Source organism: Pempheris klunzingeri, chromosome 6 (genome assembly GCF_042242105.1).
Source record: "Pempheris klunzingeri isolate RE-2024b chromosome 6, fPemKlu1.hap1, whole genome shotgun sequence".
Classification (NCBI taxonomy): domain Eukaryota; kingdom Metazoa; phylum Chordata; class Actinopteri; order Acropomatiformes; family Pempheridae; genus Pempheris; species Pempheris klunzingeri.
In genome coordinates this window covers 21,548,498-21,570,599 of record NC_092017.1, presented here as the reverse complement: position 1 = coordinate 21,570,599, position 22,102 = coordinate 21,548,498, and the positions used below count along the sequence as shown (strand labels likewise).

The window sequence follows — 22,102 nt, the reverse complement described above, 5'->3', positions numbered from 1 at the left end:
CACGCTTCTGTGGAAATCTCACATTTACCAAAAGACAACTTTTCATCCATTTTCGACAAATCATTTGATTGGCTCACTAGTGCTGCTTTATGTTCTCTTTCCCCTACAGTAAATAGTATGGTTTTAAACCAGCGTCATGAAACACTTTGCTTCTGCTGTTTTTTTGACACGCACATGTACAATCTCTCTAAAGACAGTATAAATGCATCTATATTCAGCTTTATCGTTATCTGTTCTCAGATCTTGCATGTGCAACCCACACTGAGAGCATCCAGTTCCAATCCGCTCACTCGGATTCTGGCTAACAAGCTCCCATGTCAGTCAAATTGCACTTTTTACTGTATCTAGCCAACGTAAATACCATTTTTTTTCTCTTAATACTTTGAGAAATGTACATTTTTTATTTCAATTTTAATGGCCATTTTGTGCCCAATGCTGTAAACATCTAGACAAAGCTTAATGGCGCAGTGCTTTATGGTACGCCCCCACAGACTGCGAGAGCAACTTGCACAGCTTAACATCATGTAAAAAAATTGAACCCAGACAAAATCAATGCAGCAAAACAGAAAAATGGGGATCTGCTTGAGCCACTAAGTATTTGTGGATATTTGCATTTTTGTATGTTTGTTTGGTGAACACATGTGTCATAATTACAGTTATGGTAACTTAAGGTGGATTATAAAGACCAAATTGCTGAATCTGTTGGTGTGATTTTGAGTGCATGTACAGAAGACTTTCATTTACCCAGGAAGGTGTTGGAGATGAATTCAGAAACCTGATTCCCAGACCGACTCATCTCAGATAGGTGCGTCAACTCCCGATTCAACATTCTCTTAAACTGCAAGAGAGGAGGGGGTAGAGAGAGAGAAAATGTCGTCAGTTTCCAGTGAGGGAAAACCTGGGAGAAATTATGGTACAAGATTCCATGGAAAATACAGCAGCACCCTGTTTTATTCCACCAGCTCAAGGATATTATTTAATTACAGCGTAAAATCAGTGGCACATCTTATTTTCCCCTCCATTTTCCCTGCAATTAATTAGGGTGCGGATCATTATTTGTGTTACCAGCGGGGAGGCCATCACCTTTTAATGCCACTCAATTCACCCCCTGCAACCAATTCACAGTTTTATTACACTGAATCACATTTTTGGGACCTATTTAGCTGTTTTACTTGCGTCACTGTGCAAGAATTTCAGTGATGTCAAGAGGAAAATTTGCACACTGCTCCCTACATTCCTCTTTGTTACAACATTTTGGTGATATTTTTTTCATGTACTTTTCACATTATGAACAGTTTTGAATAGATGAGATAATTGAGGGAGACAGTTGACAGTACATGGAGACTGCAGTAGCAGCTGTTTATGACAGACAGATGCATGCGCATGCACTCACACACACACACACTAACACACATACAAACAGACACACAGCTCTGCAGAGGGCTCAAGATGGAGCCTGAGCCACTAAACACCATTCTGTCAGACCCCCCTCACCATGATGGAAATATCTTTTGGTGCAATCAGGTTAGCACATTGTCCTGAAAAGCTCCACAAGACAATAGACATTATCAGAATGCTGAATTTCTTTAGAATCGGCCCATAATGGAACAGCAACACAGCACAGATGTACAATCAAATGAGTGCGTTATCCCGACAGCTACGTAGATAAACGCCACACACCTTAATGTAACCCCAAGACACCGACAGCAGGTAATTGGCTTCAGGCATTTTGGACCCCGTTTTCTCGTTCCTACACAAAGCCAGAACTGTAATCCAATGGAAAAAAAATAGAGGCAGACGAACAGGATTCTTTCAGTGCCAAAAATGACAAAAAAAATCCCCTCTTCTCTCCTCTTATATTTCTCTTCTCAGTAGCTAAGAGAGCAGCTCGATGATGGCTCACTCTCCCTCTCAGCAGCAGAAAAGGGCCAGCTCTGAGTCTCCATGCCTGGGGAAGGATAGATGTAGGATAAAGCAGGCACCGTAGCGAGGCTAGGTGGAGATCCAGCAGGCTCGGTGGATCGGCTGGAGCAGCAGCAGCTGGAGCCGTGAGCTGGGGACTCTCACCGCACTGATGAATAATGGAGAAGGAGGGAGGAGGGAGGAGGGGAAAAAAAACAGCGATGGAGACAGGAGGAGGAGGAGAAGGAGGAGGAGGGAGTGAGGCAGCGATGTTCATCTGACTGGAGGGGGGGTTCCTCCACTGGATTTGTCTTGCTTCGCTGCTCTCACTGCTGTAGCGCTCTCTCTCTCTCTCTTTCGTTCCCTCCCTCCCCCCCTCTGTCTCTTTTCCCCTGCTGTAGTCTGCCTGCCCCAGCAACACGCTCTATTCAGAACACATGATTTGACATAAAATGGGGTGAAGGGGGGAGCCCTAATTACAGCTTGGCATTGGCGTATATGTGAGGTGCTGAAGGGGGATGACTGAGTGACTGATATATAATATCCAGACTTGGATTCCAGATATAACTTTTCGTTTCCCCTCTTCTCCTTTTCCAATTGTGCAACCGCTGCGGAGAAAACCCATCCTCTTCAATTCGCAGCCCCTGTAATTCCCTCTAAAAGCCTTTTTTTTTTTTATGAAGTCAGCCATTGTGAAGGAATGTCATTGAGCCGTACAGCTATGCCTCCCCTCTACAGTGAAACAATGAGGGTTGAGAAAGCGAATGCACAGCGACTGTATTTTTATTGCCATTATCTTTTTGTATTATCTGCTCCTCTCCCCCTTTTCGAGTCCTCAGTTGTGTCCTGACATCCTCGAGTGCGGCAGCCATTGTGGGGAACTCATAAGCCTGTTCATTAACCACATCTCGATCCCAATAATATTAGATGCTGTCAGGGTGTCTGCGGAAGGCTATTTTTAACAACCGCAAGACCACAAGAGAGTGGGGAAGCTGGTCAGAGAAGAAAAGAAAATGAAGGAGGAATGGGATATAATTGCATCCTTCCCCAATTTAGGTGACAACAGCCCACGGCGTTCTCTCTCCGCCTGCAAGTGTGTATGTGCCAATTATCAGAACACCTCAACGCCATGGCAACAGCATCAGGCGGCCAGTGTGAGGCTGTTTTGAAAGGAGGAGAGAAGAGAGGAGAGGCTTCCCCCTTTCCTTCCCAGACATGTGGTGTAGCTGCTGAGCTGTCACGAGGACACACCACACACATCGCCTCTGCTTGCATCAACCGATGCACAGACTGAAAATCGCTCCCTGCCTCCCCCCCCCACCTCTCTGCTCCGTCTCTCCCTCACTCTCCACCACTTACATGTCAATTTCTCTCCCGGCTGCCACTTGCCAACACAGTCATCAATCTCTCTGTCTGTCTGCCTCGCTGGCAGAATCAATGGGCTGTCCTTGGAGCAGGTGTTGATACTGCTGCAGTGTACAAGGCTAGGGCCACCTGACTGGAATATACTGTTACATCAGTACCACCGGCCAATTTTGAGGCGCTTTTGTGCTTTTGTCAATTTAGTCACGACTTCTGCTGGTGAAACCCTCGAGGATGGCTGCAATGCTTCGTTAACAAGAAAACATCCATAGTTCTTGTCACGTCAGAGCCAATCCATGGGAAACTGTAAACAGAAGTTCCCAGAGAACCTCTCAGTCCGACGTGTTTGTGTGTGTACCAGTTCGGAAAGATGAGGGGGAGATCAAAGCTTCCCCGAGAGGATTCCGGATTATCCTCCCACTGAGGGAAAGAACCAGAAAGAGAGGTAGGACACGAGAAAAGAGAGGAAAAAAAAATAAGAGAGAGAGGAGGCAGCTCTTTATATAATAGCTCACTGCATAATATATAAAGAAACCAGAAATAACAGCGGGGGATGTCTTTCTGCAATGTGTTGAGGAGCTATGCTACCCCAGAGGCTGAAAGAAATGCCTCAGTGTACACACACACACACACACACACACACACACACACCACCAGCCTACAAATGCTATTATCTACAGAAAAGCCCAGTTGATGCTGACATGTCACATGCATGTTTCACACATGTTTCTGTATGGGTGTGTTACTGCCTGTGTGTGTGTGCTTGATTTCATTGTCCCTTTAGAGGAAGAAGGGAGGCCTCTTTACCTCCTACTGACACTGGAGGCAGATTAGCCTCTTAGAGCTCTGTGGGCATCTCTGTCATCTACCCCTATACTGTATATCCTTATTCTATCATTTTACCAATTCACTTCCTTCCATCCTCTATTTGTCTTTCCCATCTTCTTTTCTCTGTTTTTAACCTCTTGTGGTAGATTAGCTTTTAACTGCCACAATTCTTAAAATTGATTCAGTCCAGCTTCTCTCCTGTCTAAATGCTTTGCTTTAAATCATCAGCTGTTTTCACCTACGGTGCTTCAGACTGAAGTTGTTTCTTTGAGCCACTAGTGGGTGCACTAAGCTCAAACTGCTATACAGCAGCCTGCTCAGTCTTTAGAGAGCACTGACCCTTTAACTGTGCAGTGACAGAACTGAATGACCTGACTTATAGATAAACTTGCATAAATCCTTTTATTTCTCTGAACTATAAAAACATGCAAACATATTTACAGTATGCAATGTCAATGTATGCAATCATTTTCTCCTCCTCGCCTTAGCGAAAATGACAGAGTGGTATCATTGATGCTATGGCAAAGACTTGCTGAGACAACTCTGTAAAGATCAGGGAACATACTTACGTATGAACCGTGCGTACGTTGAGTCAAGCAACAAACGGCCCAACAACCTCTCACTTCCTCTGACTCACTCACCCATGCTATTGTGTGTCTGTATGAGAGAGTGTATTTGTGTGTCCACCTGTGCTCTAAGAAGTATTGGAAAAAGAACGGGCACCTTTAAGGACATGACCCAAAAAAACGGAATGAGAGATAAAAGCAAGTAATCAATCTCATATTGATTCAGATGTGATGTTTGAGTCAGATGTGATGCGCAACAAGATTTTTGGCTGGAGAAACATGAACAGGCAGGTGTTGCGAAAGCAGAAAGCACCCCCATGTGAAATCCCACAGAGGCAGTATTACAGTATTACAAGACATTATTTTGAAAACCTAAGAAACAAGTAATGCTGGAACCACCAGAATGTCTTAAACACTCAAATGTAAGCTCAAACCAAAAAGCAACATTTTATCATGTCAACAAAACTAATGGCAGATATCCTCCTAACTTTTGGGAAAAACCCAATTTACTAGAAAGATTTCCTTTACCACTTTACTGTTTTTCTGCCCTCCCTGTTTGAACAAACCAAGCATTGAGCAGCATCTAACCACATGCCACTACTGCAACTCTCTTTCTCCCCAGATGACCCGAGCGTTCAGCCTCAGTCAGACTCTGTCTCCAGTCTTTGGTACTATGCTGAAAAACACCACTATTCATCGCTCTGGGCCCTTGGTGACTTAAATCCACGGCCATTTTCCTCATTAACTCTTCCTTCTGCTCAGACAACACTGGACTCTTCTAGAGACCAGAGAAAGACAAACACACATGCTCATTTTTCCCAAGATCTTTTTTGCTCTGCTTGCCTGTTTTCACGCACAAGCTACACAGTTCACATCAAGTACAGAGTACTGTTGCCCATAGGTCACTTAATATCTTGGAAGGATTAGTTTACCATTGTTCCGAGGAGGAAAAACCCTCATTTGCAATTAACTCTCCATATCTGCCTTCAATCTCAACACCCTGGGAGAAAGGTTTAAGTAATCTAAACTTAACTGAACTAAAGCTGTACCTGGACAGACAAACCAAAAAACTCAGACAGAAACAACATCTATAATCAGCATTGAATTTAACTTTGATCTTTATGTCAAAGGATGAAGAGCGGCCTCTCAGTGTGTTGCAATATATGTGAATTTGTGTTTTTAGCTTCAGAGCACACTGCAACACTAAAGTCAGCGTCATACGAACGGCTGCACAAGGGCTCTCAAAAGCGGAATGCATGCACAGACTTGCATGAACCACTGAAAAGATGTGCATGAATATACTACTGACAAATACAAAAGTTCACTGTTTTCAACATTAAATCGTGCACTCTCGTAATATACAGCTACAGTAACTTAACATCACATGGTTTCAAAAGGAAGAAAACCCTAAAGCACATATTCAGCATCTGCAGCAGTGAAATATGTTTAAAGTCCTCTGAAGATGACCACTTAAACAGTATCAGACCATCAATGGACAAAAGGAAACCATTCACACCATGTTAAGCGAGGCACAAAAGTTTAGCATTAGACGGAGAGTACAACAATCAACCAAGATACCACAAAGAGCAAAAACTCTTTGCGTCTAACTACAAAAAACAAGAAAACTCACCTTTCTCCAACCATTCAGCTTCCCTAATTTCCTCTCTTTCTTGTCAAAGCAGCAGGCTCCCATGTTGCTGTGTGTAGAGTGTAGACCAGAGTGAGGCTGCCGTCCGTTAAAGTGTCTGTCTCAGTCTGACTACAGCATGAGTAAAAGGACCAAGCCTTAGCTCTCTGACGCTGGGAAACGCCACAGCTCTAGTGACTCACTTCGGCTGCGAGGTCTGACTAGGCTTTACCTCACACTCTGTGCATGTAGAGCAGTGACTGAGTGTGTGTGTGTGTGTGTGTGTGTGAGACAGACCTCTGCCTCATACACACTCCCTCATGGGGGTAGTCCCACCTCTAGCCTCTCGCTTTTCTTGCTCGCTATTCACTCCTCTTGCAGCTCTCAGGTTTACACTGTCAATATCGTGCTGATCATTCTGATGACTTCCTGTTTTGATGAATGCAGTGGATTTCCTTGAACTTGAACTACTAAATCGTAGCTAGGCATAGTTTTTTTTTTCCTTGAGTTTAGTTCCTTGAGTCCTTGAGTTTACAAAAAAAGTGCTGTGGTAGAATAGTATTATTAGAACAAAAATCACTAAGCTCCTTTTTGTTGTATGGATGTACTCAGCACTCCAGAATCCACTGAGTTTGACTTCTTCACTCATACTTCGTGTTAGTGTGCAAACTGTATTTCCCCCAAGGCGCAGAGCACGCTGCAGCCTCAAAACTGCTTAATTTCTTACACTGGTCACTGCAGAAAGCATTACACATGAACACACAGATGAGCCAACAGGCGCATGGGTTTTATGTTTGCCAACTGTGTTCGGTTCTCACAGCATCGGTTGAGTCAAATAAAGGCCATCATTTGGTTGGGACAAAGCAAGACATTGGATGACATCCCATATATGTGTTCTAGGAAGGTGGTAAAAGGACATTTTTCACAGTTTTCTGACGTTTAAAGAAAAGAACTTCTTAGAGCTCTTCACATTTTAGGAGCTTTGCCAACTAATCACTCCATTATCATTCAATCTGTCCTTAATTTTGTCAATTAATTGTTTAGTCTATAAAATGAAAATGGTGAAAAAAAAAGTTTTTTGTCTATTAAACATTCCAAAACTCAGAGATATTTGTTGTGCAGTGATATTAAACAGAGAAAAGCAGAAAATCTTCACATTTGAGAAACTGAGCAGTGGATGTTGACTAATCTAATACTCAATTTTCACTCCTAGTGTCAAATATCAGGGCTATAACCTTGACATAGAAGAATATTATAACTCACAGCAGGCTTTGACCTGTCTATGTCAGCCATACATAACAGGGAGGACAGTCACGCACTGCGAGTCCTCAGTGGGATCAGCCCCCTGCACTTCACCTTGGAGGTACAGTAGCAGCTTCTCGCATTTCACCTCCCTCATGCTCATGTTTCATACACTGCCACAGCTTGAATAACAGTTTTTTTTTCCATCCTAAATACATCAGGTAGTCAGGGGTCACATTGGCTGATTGGCATATTCTTGTTAAAACTAGGTCAAGTGTAATGATCCTCGTGACAAAGGGGCGGCAGTTGTGTAATGCTTTCTTTTACTGTAAAAACAAGGTTAGGAGGAAAATAGCCAAGATATCAATGGGATTAATCCTCTGTTTACATGCACACATAACATAGCCACATAACACCCTCAAGCACACAGTTCCTGTGTACGAGATAGACATGTTTGAGTAGGATTATCTTATCCGCAAATGTTTACGTGTCAGGACCCACCCGCCAACATCGCATCAATGAGAGAGGGTCGCAATAAACAACAAGCGCATTGTGCCACCTGATGTGCTCCACTGTAGATCAGCTGCATCCATCACGTCTTCATTTCTTTGAAAGATTAGAATGACCACCCCGTGGTTTTATGCCTCTGCCAACCAGTTGCTGTACAGATTGTGAAGTCATAATGTGTGTATGGATGCTAAAGTTTCTAAAGTGGCCATGTTTTGTTCCTGTTTTTGTACTTTTTGTTATTACTTTGTGTTACAGTCTTAATATCTTGGCCGCTGAAGGGGTTAGTCTAATACAATGTTTTCTGGCAAATGGAGGATGGAACTGTCAATTCATTATTCCGTAGTTGGGATATTTTGGTATTTCTCAACTTGAGGAGCTTTCTGAAATCATTCATCATCTAGAGATAACTTTAGCCTCAATCCCGCCAACATTTCTGTGATTGCAAAAGTGCTTAAATTACAGTCTTAAGACTGTTTGTGATGTATTTGTATTGAAGATAATTCATCCCATTTTTCTAAAAATAAGTATTGATATAAAAAAAAAACAGCTTCACCAGCTTCAGGATAAAAGTTGTAAAGAGTTGTAACTTTTCAAACTCTCATTTCGTTATATTGGACATACAGTGTCTCTATTGGTCTTTCCTGTGTGATTCTGTCCTCATACTCATGTCTAAATGTCTGTTTAAATTTACTCAGTGATTCATTCTTCATGTGCTCTAACCGAAACCAGTCCAGCTGACTGTCAAATGTTGGATGTGTGTCCAGATGATGACGAGTAATGTGACAAATAAGCACGACCATTAACCAACCAAACAGGCACGATGGGATGCCTATTGTCGTCTGGAGAGAGCGCGGGGGATCAGGAAGGAGACAGGAAGAGAGAGTCACTCTGCCAATGGATCCCTCACACACACACACACACACACACACACACACACACACACACACACACACACACACAAAATTCTCTCTCTTCCTCTCTAAGTTTATTGTGTTTGACCCACTGCGGGATCCCTTGCATCCTGTTGTCCAGTTTTATGAGAAATAACAAGCTTATCCTCTTAGCTCACTTGACAAACTGTTTTCAGGCTCTCTCACTCACAGCTACCACTCAGCCTACGCAGGGGCATTCTGGGAGTTCACTGGCACAAGCAACCAGTGTTTACTACTTTAAGTTTTGAGTCAACAAAAAAAACTGTCTATCAGCTGTCGCCTTTCACCGCAGCAGTAAAGTGTAACAGAGATGGCCGAGCGTCCAGTCTCATGTTTATAGAACTCATGTTACTGTTTTAGCCACTGATGTTTTATAGAAACTGGGCACCGGACTCAAAGATGGCACCAACTTACTTGAATGAAAATTGCTCATCCAGCACAAATGCTAAAAGTTTTGTGGCTTCTGGGTTCGCTTCCCACTTAAAAATATGCTTTTCTAAGCTTTACAAATAGAAAACCTTCATGGATAACGCTGCAGGTGAAGGTGCACTGTCAACAGTTTCATTAGAATGAAAGGTAATCTTCTTGGAGTCCATTATTCTGTTTTCATAATACATCCATGATCGAGCCGAGCTCAATTTAATGTGTAGAACTGATTCACCAATAAAAGGCTGATACACGGACCATGATTTTATTATAATATCTACTTAGACAATAGTCACCTTTATTACTGCCCTTTCTATAGGCAAAAGTAATGATAATTCTCACGATAAAATTTACAATGTAATTCACAAGAAATACATGAAGATACTCAATGTTAAAGCATGAGTGCAGCGCATTAATTCTTAGATATGATCTTCAGGAGCCAGCACCGAGAGAAAGCTCAAATTAATCCAGGTCAGTCATGCTCTGCCAACTTCCTGGTTCTTACATAAAGACCCAGGAACAAAACCTTGATGCACATCACACACAATCAATGACACAGAAGAAATAAAGCAACCAGTGGACAGTGAGAAGTTGTTTGACGGGAAAGATGGGCAACAAAAACCACAAGAGACACCAAACCACTCCCTTCTGTCCCATCCCATCTAAGCACAAAGGAGTGGTGGATGACCTAAAGGGTGCTGCTAAGTTTCTGAAAATCCAGATGGTTGTTATAATCAGGAAGTTCACTCTTGTAATTTACATCATAGTGGATACGACTGGACAGACATTGGTCTGTTTTCAGTTGTGAGAGAACAAGCTTATGCAGAATAGGGTTGACTGGGCCTTTAAAGAGGCCATTTAAAGAGGCTGAATTAGTAACTAACCTGAAATATATATCCATCTCAGCAATTTTCATATACATGTATAGATAAGGAGTCACAGTACAAAGACAGCAGAAGCAGTAAGTAATGTGTAATAAATGTCATACTCAGCCAGATATTGCTGTATACCATGCTCAGTCAGTGAGTAATGCTTTTAAGGAGTTACTTAAAGAACCAGGAACTGAACCTTGGTGCACATCGCACACAGTCAATCAACGATTCAGAAGAAACGGAATATCAGTACTTGATTAAAAGTTCTTACAGGAAAGATGAAAAGAGGGCCACAGCAGGCCAAAACAAAACAAAAAAAAAACACTCTTCCTTTTATCGAACCAGACAAAGAATTCAAGCAGAAATGAATGGAGCTTTATGCTGGTTTAGGCAGAAATCAGCTGATTAATAACATTCACACAAGTGTACCAGACAGCAATCAGGCCTACACTGCTTACTGCTGCAGCCCCCTCTACCAAACCAACCACATCCTGGTTCTTACTGTGCATGTTCAGACTTTCAATGTTTTGACTTTGCTATGGTCATGCTAAGTTCATGTATGTATACAGCTACAGTATCTCTGGATTCTGTCCTGTCGTTCATGTGTTTATGATGCTGAAGGATTAGTGCGCCTTGCTGCTCAGAGCTGAGAGCTCCCTCAGAGAGCAGAGCCTTTTGTCTATTTACACATTTTAAATAAATGGAGCATTGTTCAAAAGATAAAATATAATGAAGACAATGTTAGCCTTGTGCCCCTGAACAGTGAAAACAGAAAAACAAAGATTCTGCCTCTCCTACCTTGTTAGAGGCCATGTCGCTGACAGAGCGGTAGGTCTGGATGGTCTCCAGCTGGTCCAGACACCAGTCCAACTCCTCCATCGTCTCCATGGCCAGCTTCTGGTACGCCTCATCTGTCAACAAGCAGCCGGCACACAGAGACACACAGTCAGAACAGACAGCGCACATGGAGCCCGAGCACTGCCTAGCCACTCCCAGGCAAAATCCACACACGGGTCCCACTCGGGGCGCCTGCTGCTGCTGCTGCTGCTGCTGCTGCTGCTGCTGCTGCTGCTGTGGAGGGGCAATGGCTAAAGGTGGCACCCGGCTGCAGCGCTCCTTCATCATGAGGAGGTGTAGCTGTGGCAAGCTCGTGGGACTCGCAGCTGTCAGTAGAGCCGAGCAGAGCGGATGAAAAGCTACTGTAGCTGACCTGAGATTACTCTGTCGAACACTCAACTTTTCTGTCTATACACGTGTGTGTGTGTGTGACCCTCCCTCAACCTCCAATCTGAGGCCCCCGGCTCATTTACATGAAGTCAACCCCCTTGGGCTGGAAACCAAATACTCCCTCCACAGCCCCTCACCGTTGCCACACACAGATGCACTTTACCACATCTCACAGGAAGCAAGAAGGTACCTCAAAGGTACCTCTACTCAGAAACACGCTCATAAGCTTTTGTCATTCCAAAACCAAAGTTTTGTGTTAACTATTATTCAATTTTCTACACACACACACACACACACACACATACATGCAAACATGCATACATACACATAAGCAACACAGATTAAGTAGTATAACTTAATCAGTGTGTGATACCTCCAATTATTAACTGTTGACTGTTAACACCACTTTACAGATGTGATACAGTTTTGTTTGACTTGACAAACAAACTTGGTAATGGGTCGATCTGCTCCTGGTGACTAAGAGACAAAAAGTCAAAGAGTCCACACAGGGTAGACGACATTTTGGTCTGCAGCTAAAATGATAACAGCTGGGCCATGCGGTAATTGTTTTTCAGTGTTTACGCAGGCCCAACCACAGTACAGACACAAACGTAACCCAGAAATAAATTTACAGGAACTGGCTTGAGGAGTAATTTTACCAGAACTGAACAGTATTTCTGTATAATGTTCAGCAACAGCCAGCATGTGTACACTAGCTTCTCAAGTTATACATATATTGCAAGTGTATTATAATACACTAATTCTACATATTAGTTATTGAATTAGAGCTGCAGCTACTAAGTATTTTCATTATCAAATAATCTGTAAATTATTCTCTCCATTATTAACAGTTCAGTAAATAAACTGCCAACCCTAAGCCATAATTTACTATCCCATAAGCCAAATAAAATCAGCAAATCTTAACACAAGTTGCCAATTAATTTTCTGTTGAACAACTACAAAATACAAAAAACCAACTGTTGAATTAATTGAATAATCATTTCAGCTCTATATTGGATATTAATTTTATCTATTTAAAGTATCTAAAGTGCTTTTAGATCAACAAAAGTAAAACAGAAACAGAATTAAAACATAACCAAATACTACAAAATAAAGTTGTGTGACAAAAATTTTAGCGTGTTATGCTTCAATTTGCACATTTAAGCCACATTAAAAAAGAATCTTGGTTAAGAAAGTAAAATGCAAATAAAGATCAGAGTAAACAAACAGTTACAGAGTTCAGGTCTCTAATACGTGTGAGGAAGATGAGCCATGGTTTTATTTTCCACACCTTACGATACAGTAAGCATGATTATCAATTTAATGAGGGACTTTTCCTTTTAAATAAAAGGGGAGTGTGTTGTAACCACAGCTTAAGTATTTGTGCATGAACTAAGAGTCAATATTCCAACCCTGTTCCTGTGGTTCAACTGTTTTTCAGACAACTACAACTGTTCGTCAAGGTTGAAGTGAGGCTGTGTTGGGTGGCTGGTGGGGCTGGACTCACACACACACACACACACACACACACACACACACACACACACACACACACACTCTTGTGTGCTGCCGCTGCATTGTGTATACTCCGGGTCTCCTAGCTGCGGAGCACAACATGGCAGCAGGGTGTGCACTGTGGCGACCTTAGCGTGGCCACGTAGAATGTGTCCCCTGCTCTGATCTCCTCGCCATCAAAGACATGAGCCTGTTTGCTCTCCCAAACATGAGAGGCACCTGGAGCTCTGCCCACAGCCTTCCCTCACTCTGATGAGGGTAGTGAGTGAGAGAGACGGAGTGTGTGTGTGTGTGTGTGTGTGTGTGTGTGTGTGTGTGTGTGTGTGTTTAGTTTAACTCCACAAGCGTCTGTCTGATGTCAAAACAGCTTACACTCATGCGAGACGTTTCTTCCCAACACTTTTGAGGTGGTTTGTGTTTCTGAAGAGCGTAGAAAGGAGCAGTTTCTTCATTTATACTTTTAAACTCTGCTCAGACAGAAAGTATAACAGGAGTGGTCCTAGCTACTGTGTGGACATGGGCTCTATGGGCTCACACCTCAGACTGTCATCCTCTAAAATAGCTCATGAGACAACCAGATCTTTAACCTAACAGTAATGGCAAACTGCAACTCTGACAGCACTTTTGGCCTGTACCAGCCTGTGTGAATGGTGAGGTTGCTTCGTTATTCTTCGTTTCAGAGGGTTCATCCAAGGCGTAGCTGAGTGTGAATCTCTCAGGGTTGAATCATCAGTACGAAAGATGAGCAATTTGGTTGCTTTGACAAAAAGGTGCGCCTCGAAAGTGTACATAAAAACTTGAGGAGAGAAGTCAGTCCCTCCAGAGGAACAGCCAATCACAAATCTTAAAATTCCACACTACTTATGAAGAGCTGTGTATTATGCTTTGTAAAAGCTGGATAATATGTTCAGTTCAGCAGTTTAAAATCGGTTCACTTTTAGATTGTGGGTTGAGAGTAGATGGATTTAAGTTTTTGATCCTGTTTTGAAAGAGTAACAGTAGTAAAGTTACTATGTGGAGTTTTTGTTTGTTGTGCTATGGAGCTTTTTTTTTTTTTTTTTTTAACTGGGTCCATCTTATTCACTGTTTTGTCGTGATACAGTCCTGCCACTGGTGTTTCACTGATCTACAAGTGTTGATAATATGCCAAGAATGCACCAACGCACAGTCAGGGAGAAGAGGACTGCAAGCTATTAAACATGGAAGTAAACAACGCTGGAATCTAACATTTGAGAAAAATCTGCTTTGAACGTTTCATGTGGAAGGAGACACATTCAAAACGTTTCGTTAGACCCCATGTGTGTTTTTTTTTTTACAAGAAAATTCCACAGGGCGGCTTCTCAAAAAATGAAGGTGTAATATTTCCTGGATTAGATTACAGTTCAGGGGTGCTGATGTGATCAACAAAAGGTGCTCACACACTGATGCATGTTTATTTGTGTCATAGTGAAGCTGCATCGGGGTGTAAAACTGAAATTGCTAGATTGATTGCTTGAGCTCTTAACCACATTCATGACTTCAAAACACACAAGAATGGGTACAGAGCTTTAAAATCTGGTTCAGTGAGTCAAGACCAAAAACTGGTTACAAGGCCAACTTCTTGCGGGTCCCCACATACTAAATCCGTTCTTTAGGTAAGTGCCAGTTCCACTTAACAATGATGCTTGTATAACAGTTTGACTCTGATCCATGCCCTGCTGGCAAGCAGAGCCAATACCAGTCTTTACCCCAGTGCTGGACCCAGTTTACCACTAGTCAAATAAAAAACAAAGGTTTATGTGTTAAGCATTGAGGCATTGCACACTGACTCTGTTATTTCTCCATACTATTTACAGCAAGCATCAAATCTAATGTCAATGTTTTAATTGCTTCAGAAATGGGATTGAAGTGACTATAAATTAAACAACCCAGTCCCTGTTTTTGTTCTGCAGCTAATGGACAGATGAGTCGACTGACATCAAAGGCATGAATTGAATGATGATCCAGTGCCATGCCAGTATGTCAAAAAGAAGTTAGCTCTGTTTTGGAGTGTTTTGCAGTTCCAATTTGACACAGAAACTTTCTGTAAGGCAGAAAAAGCAGCTAAAGTGGTTTTGTCATTAAATGGAGCAAAAGTTAACAGGATAAAGTAGCCAGTTTGATCCTTGAATCTGATAATAGACAGCATAACATCAGCAGCGTTAAATGGTGAGAATAGATATAGAAAAGTCGTAGATAGACAAGACACAATGTAATGGGTGATTAAAGACTTAACGCATGAGCTTCATAGTGGTTTTCAGCACCACCATAATGAAGGATTTAAGCCTTGATCTTTGTGTTTATGTCTTGCCAAACTTGCTGTTCCTAAAATCACAAAAATATTACCAACGAATACATGCTTTAGTCATCACACATGTTTTAAGAGAAGAGGGATGCATGTTAGTTGCATACCAACAATTACTTAAGTTACAGCAGTCTGTGCTGTGTACCCTCAAGGCCTCAGATGGACCAAGGGAAACAGCTTTCAAAAGCCAAATGTCTCACACACGCACACACACACTACCACAATGTAAGAGGGGATTTCCACCGCCTCCACCCAGACACAAGGACCTTTCTGATCAGCGCTCAGACCTACAATGTCTGTCCTACAGGGGCAGACAGGAAAACACATAGATACACATGTGCAATCCAGTCACAAACACACACACACACACACACACCAATGTACATTTACATCAACTGAAATGTCACATTACTGCACTCACACACAAACATGTACTTTCCAGCTGAGGGAGGCAGGGCCAACAGGCTGCAGAGGCAGCGAGGGTTAGAAGGGATATGAGGTCAGCTCTCTCTCTGTCTCATTCCAGATTCATTTCTGTGAAAATAACTATATATGTACAAGAGTGCGAGGAGATACGGGTGAGCAATAAAAACCTGAAAATAAGATACATGCATAATGAAACGTAAAACAAGAACACAAAATGTGACCTTAACAATGATTTGAATGAGCTGTATTAGCAGTATTGTACACAGGTGTATACAATACCACCTTTGTTATGGTATTATTACTAAATATTTCTAATTAAGTTATTTCAGGGAATAGTTTTAGAGTTTTATTCAACATGTTTTCCCAAATATCCTTTATGCCTGCTTACAAAGTGTCCGATTAGAATGGCGTTTCTAAATCTCTGTTGCTCTCTTTTCGATTTATTGACACAAGTCTTTGACTTTATGGGAGACGGCAGGTGCACACGCACCCAAAGCCTAATACAGATACAGTATAAAAAGTGTACGGCATATTTTGCAAACAGATTATTTAAGGACAGGTGTGCCCAAGGGACATCAGACCGGACGAGTTGAGAGTGTGTGTGTGTGTGTGTGTGTGAGTGAGTGCGACAGCTGTATTGGTCATCCTCTCATGGGGATAGTCAGTTTCCTGCCTGTGATGAATTGTTGTATGCGGCACAGCAGAAGGGCTGCAGCACATTATCAGCAGCTAAAATCTATATGGTATTGTGGAGGTTAAATCATCAGTGGAGATTAACTACAGGCACCGTCACACACACTGACATACACTCATAAACGCACAGCATAACAGGTCAGCAGGGGACAATGGTGCAAAATTTCTGCTTTTAATTTATTGGCCGAGAATTCATTGTGTAAACATCTGTTTTGAAGGGTGATGTGCCACATTTCCAGTGAACCAGCATAACCAGACCACACACACATAATGAGAAACCAAACTTTGACGTAGGCCGATTGGCAGCAGTACCAGGTTCCTGAATGAGAGAGACAGAGAGAAGAAGGAGGAGGGGGGGTAGCATCTCTTGCTTTACAAGAAACAGGGAACGATTTGATCTGAAACCCTGCGTGCGGTTACACAACACTTCCTTAAAAAGACCAGAGATGGTATGGTGAGGCAGTGGGCTGTTGTTGCTCTTCCACTTCTTACGAGCCGAATTATGACTTCATGTGCGCAGCATTGCAAAATCCATCAATGACAAGTGTTGTGAAAAGAGGGAAGAAGGGTGGTGGTGGAGCCTGTGGTTGTAAAAGCGCGTTATGTGGCCGTAAAGTATTTGTTGATTGAAACATTTCTGTAAGCCAGGTTCTGAGAAGTGTCAAAATTACATCATGGGCCTGTGTTTCGTTAGAGTTCATTAATTTGATTTACAGGGAGGAGGAATACAAATAATGTTTCAATAGATTTTTCTTGCTGTGTGGTTTTGAATTATAAACAGAAGGGAGATTAATAATGACCGAACCTTCTGTTCCAATGGAGGATTTGGGCATGGTTTACCACTTATGAATTTACAGCAGACCGTCCATGGAGCCATAATGGGTACATTTATCACTCTGGGATGCCGTATCGGTAAAACTTACTGGTGCCTTTTTCATGTGGTGATCCTCAGGAAGCAGCACTGTGACACATATTGGACGCTGACGCACAGATTAAGAATTCTGTTGTGTTGTAATGTGGCGGTGAACTATTTGAAGTACGTGTTTTGCATACTTGTGTATTTGCTGTCTGTCCCTAATGCAAAGACAGAGATGGGGACCAAAGCGTTCATGTTTTCTTCTGCGGCCACTTGGAGGAATCTGCAGGAGGAAATTAAACTGAAGAAGCTGATAACCAGCCAAAGTTAACATTTGATTGTAAATTATATGGAAAATACTTCATACGAATATCTCTGTAGTCTTTAGAACTTTTTATGGTGTCATCTTAGTCTGGTCACCTTTTAGAGGTCATAAATCCCAAAGGGCCTCATCTGGTTAAAGGAATAGTTAAACATTTTGTCTACAGGTCTACAAACACTTAAAGTGCACTAATTACAACATTGCATGTAATAAAAATGTGAGAACTTAACATTTCTGTTTGTGGACAGACTAAACAACAAATTGATTAGTGGTTAGTTGAGTAGTATCGGTCCTCATCTAACTCTCAACAAGAAAGTGAATGAACATGAACATATTTCCCCAAACTACTTTTTTTAATGCAATCACAAAATGGAGATAAATTGAAACACTGATGTCAAAAAGAAAATCTTTTTCATTGGCACTCAGGAAATGTTTGCTCAGAGGCTTTTAGGTGAGCTTGTGGTGTTGGTGTTAAACTTGTTGTTTCTGGTGCAGCGACAAGGGACATTTAGAACATATATAGAACATTGCAGTTTGACTCAGTAGAATAACAAGCAGATTCACATTCATGTGGCTTCCAGTCCGACTTGTGGCTTTTCTGCATGTATTTATTCAGTAATAAAGTCGGTCCTGACCACGAAACCTATGGGGTCACATGTAACAACCATGTGTGGGTGCTTCTGTGGCTGTTAGACCCCCTTATGGTCATTGCTTGTTCCTTTCCCCCACTCTCCTTGGACACGGTGTTCCCTGTCCTCCCCGTAACATACACATGTACACATTCCTGTCTGATTTACTATAGAACTCAGTGGGAAAGCAACACGGAAAGCTATAAATCTGAGTAGCACGCAACAACTCCCAAAGGGTGGACGGTGATACCAGATCCCCTGCAGAATCCTTGGAATAACAGTGAACAAGCCTCTGCCGTGTTAATCAAACCATCTAAATCCAGGTGGAAAACTGAAAGCTCTCAGGCTGTGAGAAGTTTATTTTAGGTGTCTTCTTGGTGAGATACTACAGGAGTTCATGGATGTAAGCCCAATTCGAAAAGGATTTATTCCTCTTGAGAAGGTTGGGTGATTTTAAGTGTCCATGTGCTTATTCAAAGAAGGGCTGAGGTCTGTAAAATGCCAGAAAATGTTTTATTCCATTCCATCCCATTGATGAATTAATTGAGCACAAAGAGCTGAATTTCCAGATAGTGAGACTGAGAATGATGAATTTGAATTCTGTGTGATATTTCTTGGAAAATCATGTGACCATGTAAATTTAACAACCTTCTTCCTTTAATTCCAAAATGGCAAATTTGTCAACCGTACTAATGCATTTTGTTACTGAGGAGCATGGAAAATATTTTAGTACCGCATATAAATCCAGTCAGAATGGGGCTTCAGTCCCACTGAGCCACCCAGAGGCCCATCCTGTCAAATTTGAACTGTGATCTTCTAACTTTTTTTGAAATGGCTTAACTGGGGAAAAACCACATCCATGTTTTTCCCACCAAGTCATGCCTCGCACATTAGACTGCGGATACGTCCTGTACACATACACATGATTCACACGTGTGCAGTTTTTTTTTCCACACACAGGGAGATACAGGGTGATTTACGCATGTGGGAGGTGAATGTGGGAGAATAACGTGAGGAGTGAACAGAGCTCAGATACAGTCAGACGTCACAAGGCCTTGGGGTTCACTCAAGCACCAGGCGTCTGCCTCGGTCTTAGCTGCTATCTGACTGGTCGTCGTGTTCTGGTGTCAAAATCTTCAATGTTTTGCTTCTGCACCTCCCTCACTCGCTCTGATAAAGCAGACAGACGTCAATGAGGCTGCTTATCCGTCCTATCAGCAACTCTTCAGCAGCGGACCTGAGAGTTTAACACCGTGCTGTCCTTGTGCTGCACTCTCCCTCGCTCTCGCCGTCTGTTTTGACTCCTGCTCCCATAAACTCTCACATCTTCTTTTCCCTCCCTTTTGCTCCTTCTCACCACAATGTCTCGCTCTCTTACTCTCAGCTTCTACACCCTCAAACATGTGTACACACACAAACGCATACACACAAACACAGCAACAGACCAGGCTTTGTCTGTGTTACCTGAGGTGAACTCCCACATCGGGAGCAACACTACTGACTGGGCTGAATGGGCCTCATTGTCACACTGACTGGCGTTTGCCCCTCGGGTTGATTAGCATGGATCAGAAGAGCCATGAACCCTGTTAGCCAAACTTCTGTCGCTATTGATACTGCTTTTTTCCTTTAATTTTCAAAGGAGCGTGTAGAGTTACGATCACAGAGGTTTACTGTTGGTGGAGGGGTGGGTCCGATGTCAGGGGTGAGGACAGATTTCTAAAATCATCAGGAAAGCTTCTGCATAATCAGGATGGGCCAGCATGCAGCTGGAGGAGAGAGACGGGGGTAACGGATATAGAGGGTGAATACGTGGGATATGATTCTGTAGTAATAGGCTGACTTTACATGCTCCTTGAGAAGATGAGCTCTAAGCTTATCACAGAAAGTAAGCCGGACCTAACAATGTATGAATTATGTAATTTTAGGAATTTTAAGTACTGGATCGCTGGGTGGAAAATGTTACCTCATATGTTCCCATGAGACACAGCGCTTACTCTCATGTCATACATGTCACAAGACAGGTCAAAGAGCAGAGGGGACTGGAAGCGGCGCCTCAAACACAGAACAGTTCTAATGCTTTGCCCAAGCAGACGTCAACAAGGGGCCCCTTAAGGGTACGGAGATCTGTCACCTAAGGCAGCGATACCATTCAAATTTAGTGTTGCTGTGAAGTAGAGCATAAAACTGGCCTTTGTTGAATATCTGAATGGTCCACATTGCTGTTATAACTGAGACAAATCAGGAATTTTGGCCAACTTTGTCTGCAGGTGTGATCATTTCACTTATTTAACATGATGAAAATATGAAAAGCCTCAGATCACTTTTACATGTTTTACTTCCAATAATGAGGAAGTAAACAACCTCAGTGGGGTGATATGTAACTAGACAGGCTCGGGACATCTGTCATGCTTCCTTTTGTTTCTTGGCTTTGACATCCCAATAACATTTCATCGAGGCCAAAGCAAGAAATCATTTTGGTCCCAAGACTTTTCCAGCTGTTGTTGAACTGTTGTCAAGAAAAACATGACTGTCTTATTAACGTTATCTTGACCGTATTAGTGTTAGTGTGTGCAGGCCTTGAAACGGAGCCAAGCCAGGCTGGTCGAGGTCAGGACGGAGCGGACTTGATGAGCGGAGCAAGAAAAAGGCATCAGAGGGGTTCTATGACGAAGGGGCTTGCGTGCAACGAAGGATCAGTGTCTCCAGTAACGTATGAAGACCAGCTGAGGCAAACCTCAAATGACCTTGAACAGCATGCCTCCTTATGATGGGTAAGCATGGTGTGTCAGTGTATCTGCGTATGTGTGTGTTTGTGTGTATATATATTCTGGACCACATAACACAATCAAATTGAAAGCCAATAAAGACTATTGGCAGTGGTGAGCATACAAAACAAGATTGATTGCTTTTGCCCATATTGGCTAAATGAAACTTCCTGATTGAATCAAGATTAAATAAAAGTTCCACCCAAGTAACAACTAAATTGGCAGGCGGCTTTCATGGCCTAACAGCGGTTTCAGAAAAACCAAAGATATCTGACTCTCATCACTGCTAAAAATCAGCCACTTCACCACAGAGTAATGGTAACCAAACCATGATTTTGCTGTTTTGTTTTCTTTGCTGATAATAATCAGGAGGATCTTAATTGAAGTGGGACATTTTATCTTTGAATTGATTTTTTTTTTTTTTTTTTTTTTACAAGGCGGCTTTCTGTCCTGTTCCACAAAGAAGGCGGTGATGGCGGTGTTTTTTTGGCAGTGGTGGCGGTGTGGGGGACCCGAATGCTTCCCAAATACCCAAACAAAAGAGCTGGTCTGTGAAGCAGAGAGCGTTTGAATCCATCTGCGCTGAGCTGAACAGGCCTGCTGGCAAGGGAATACTTCAGGGGAAGGGCAGCCGTCTACTTTATGACTGTGCTGACGTCAATGGCATAATTCAAATACTTGCAGAGCGCAGGCTTCCAGCTTTCTGAACCTGCTCTCTCTCTCTGTGGCAGGCCGCAGCTAAAACCCGACGTGGAGTTGGACTCCGGTAAAACAAAATAACAAAACAACAACTGGAGTGGAGTCATGTCAGGCTGAAATAGCCCAAAACCACATGCTCTCCATTTGCCAGCCCTTCAGTCGTCATAGAGGCGAGAGACAGATTGACAGATCTCTGCAAATTTGTTGTATATTTGCTTACTGAGAGTGAAATGTTACTCAGGAGGGGCCCTTTGAAACTGTAGCTGATTCGAGGGAAAAGACATTCTATTAGCAAGAAGTGCACATGCATTTATATGTTACTTTGGTTGAAAAGGGAAGAGGAAAACCAAAATGAAATCAATTAAACTCCTTCCTATAAA

At 42.4% G+C, this 22,102-nt stretch overlaps 1 protein-coding gene across 1 annotated transcript in view; it reads right to left on the bottom strand.

Annotated features, from left to right (window-relative positions):
• pde4ba (phosphodiesterase 4B, cAMP-specific a) overlaps positions 1 to 22,102 on the bottom strand; it is a 67,233-nt gene that overhangs the window by 5,500 nt on the left and 39,631 nt on the right. The window contains exons 6-7 of the mRNA XM_070831580.1: positions 11,066 to 11,178; positions 745 to 838 (exon numbers count right to left, since the gene is read on the bottom strand). Coding sequence (XP_070687681.1) covers positions 745 to 838; positions 11,066 to 11,178 — 207 coding nt within the window. The remainder of the gene's footprint in view (positions 1 to 744; positions 839 to 11,065; positions 11,179 to 22,102) is intronic.